A 1,439-nucleotide genomic window follows, 5' to 3' on the forward strand; every position below is an offset into this window, starting at 1 on the left:
ATGGAATATAATACCTACGACAATCTAAATTCCTCATTATTTGATTCAGAGGTGAAATATAATGTTTACGACAATCCAAATGGGACTGACTTTGAAAATTTCCTAATTCCAATTATTCCAAATTTTACTGAGACTATCATCTTTAATGTCATCCTTTTTACTCTCTGCTTTTTGGGACTTTTAGGGAATGGAAATGTCATTCTTGGTTTCCATATGAAAAGGAATTCTTTCTCCCTTTATATCTTGAATTTGGCTGTGGCTGATTCTGGAGTACTCATGTTTAAGGTTTTGATTCAAATATTTGAGATCCTCAGTCAAAATTATTTTACAGTATATTTTGTTTTTCTCGGTCTTTATTTTACGATGTACAATGCTAGCCAACTTTTACTCATAAGCATCGGTGTGGACTGTTGTGTATCTGTGCTTTTTCCAATTTGGCATCAATGCCATCGGCCACCCAAATTGTCCCTCATTGTGTGTGTGATCACTTGGGTTCTGCCCTTTGTGTACTTTGCCTTGGAAATGGTAGTTACATTTTCAAAGTCTCTTCTAATGTTTCAGCTGATTTTCAATGCACTGTTTTCTTACCCAGTGGTGATCATTTCCACTCTGATCCTGCTTGTTAAGATTTTCATTAAACAACGCCAGCAAAAGCGGAAAAAAGTTTTGATGGTAACCTTGCTTGTACTTATGTGCTTCATTGTATTTCATTTGCCTCCGTGCATCCTTTCTATTATTACTTACAATATACTAAAGAACAATTTAACATGGGTAGTTGATGACCTGCTTGAGAACTTACTAATAGAAAATGTATTGATGGCTGACTTTTTTTTAGATGTTATATATAGTGTTCAACCCTTGATTCAACCTATAATTATTCTTGCATTGGTATCTGACATCTGTATTGCAGTAAATAGCAGCATCAACCCAATCCTTTATTTCCTGGCTGGGAGAAATAAAGAGGATCGATCCAGAGTATCCATGAAGCTTGCGCTCCGCAGGGTTTTCAGAAATGAAGAAGACACCAAGGAAGATGAGACACAGCGTCATGAAACCCAGTTATGAACATTTCTGAAAGATCGATGTGCTTTCTTTAACTGGTTGGGCTATGAAGATGGATTTTTCTTTGTTTGAACATTGGGGTTTAGTAAGTACAAGTGTGCACAACCATTGCCCACCAAAATTTTCCCTACATGTTACATCATGGAGATAGAAATAATATTCTAAAGAAGAAGTCCAGACAAAGTAACAGTCAAGAAGCTCTTCCCATCTGAAAACTGGAAAAATGCTTGGGATAAAACTAGCCATATATCTGGATTTGTTAGATTTTAGTAGATGCTGGACACACTTCTGAATTCTTTGAAAGAGTGCACGAGACTTCAGCACTACTATTTGGACTGAAGTTTCCAAAGGTTTGTAATATCTTTAGTTTACCTCCT

The 1,439-nt window shown here is 36.1% G+C and overlaps 1 protein-coding gene across 1 annotated transcript; it reads left to right on the top strand.

The window, feature by feature from the left end:
- Positions 1-1,065, top strand: LOC148114973 (mas-related G protein-coupled receptor member A2B-like). Its single transcript, XM_087888852.1, has one exon. The coding sequence runs from the start codon at positions 1-3 to the stop codon at positions 1,063-1,065; it is 1,065 nt and encodes a 354-aa protein (XP_087744978.1).
- Positions 1,066-1,439: the final 374 nt, after the last annotated feature.

This window comes from Pantherophis guttatus, chromosome 3 (genome assembly GCF_059756535.1).
Source record: "Pantherophis guttatus breed Tessera chromosome 3, ASM5975653v1, whole genome shotgun sequence".
Lineage (NCBI taxonomy): Eukaryota > Metazoa > Chordata > Lepidosauria > Squamata > Colubridae > Pantherophis > Pantherophis guttatus.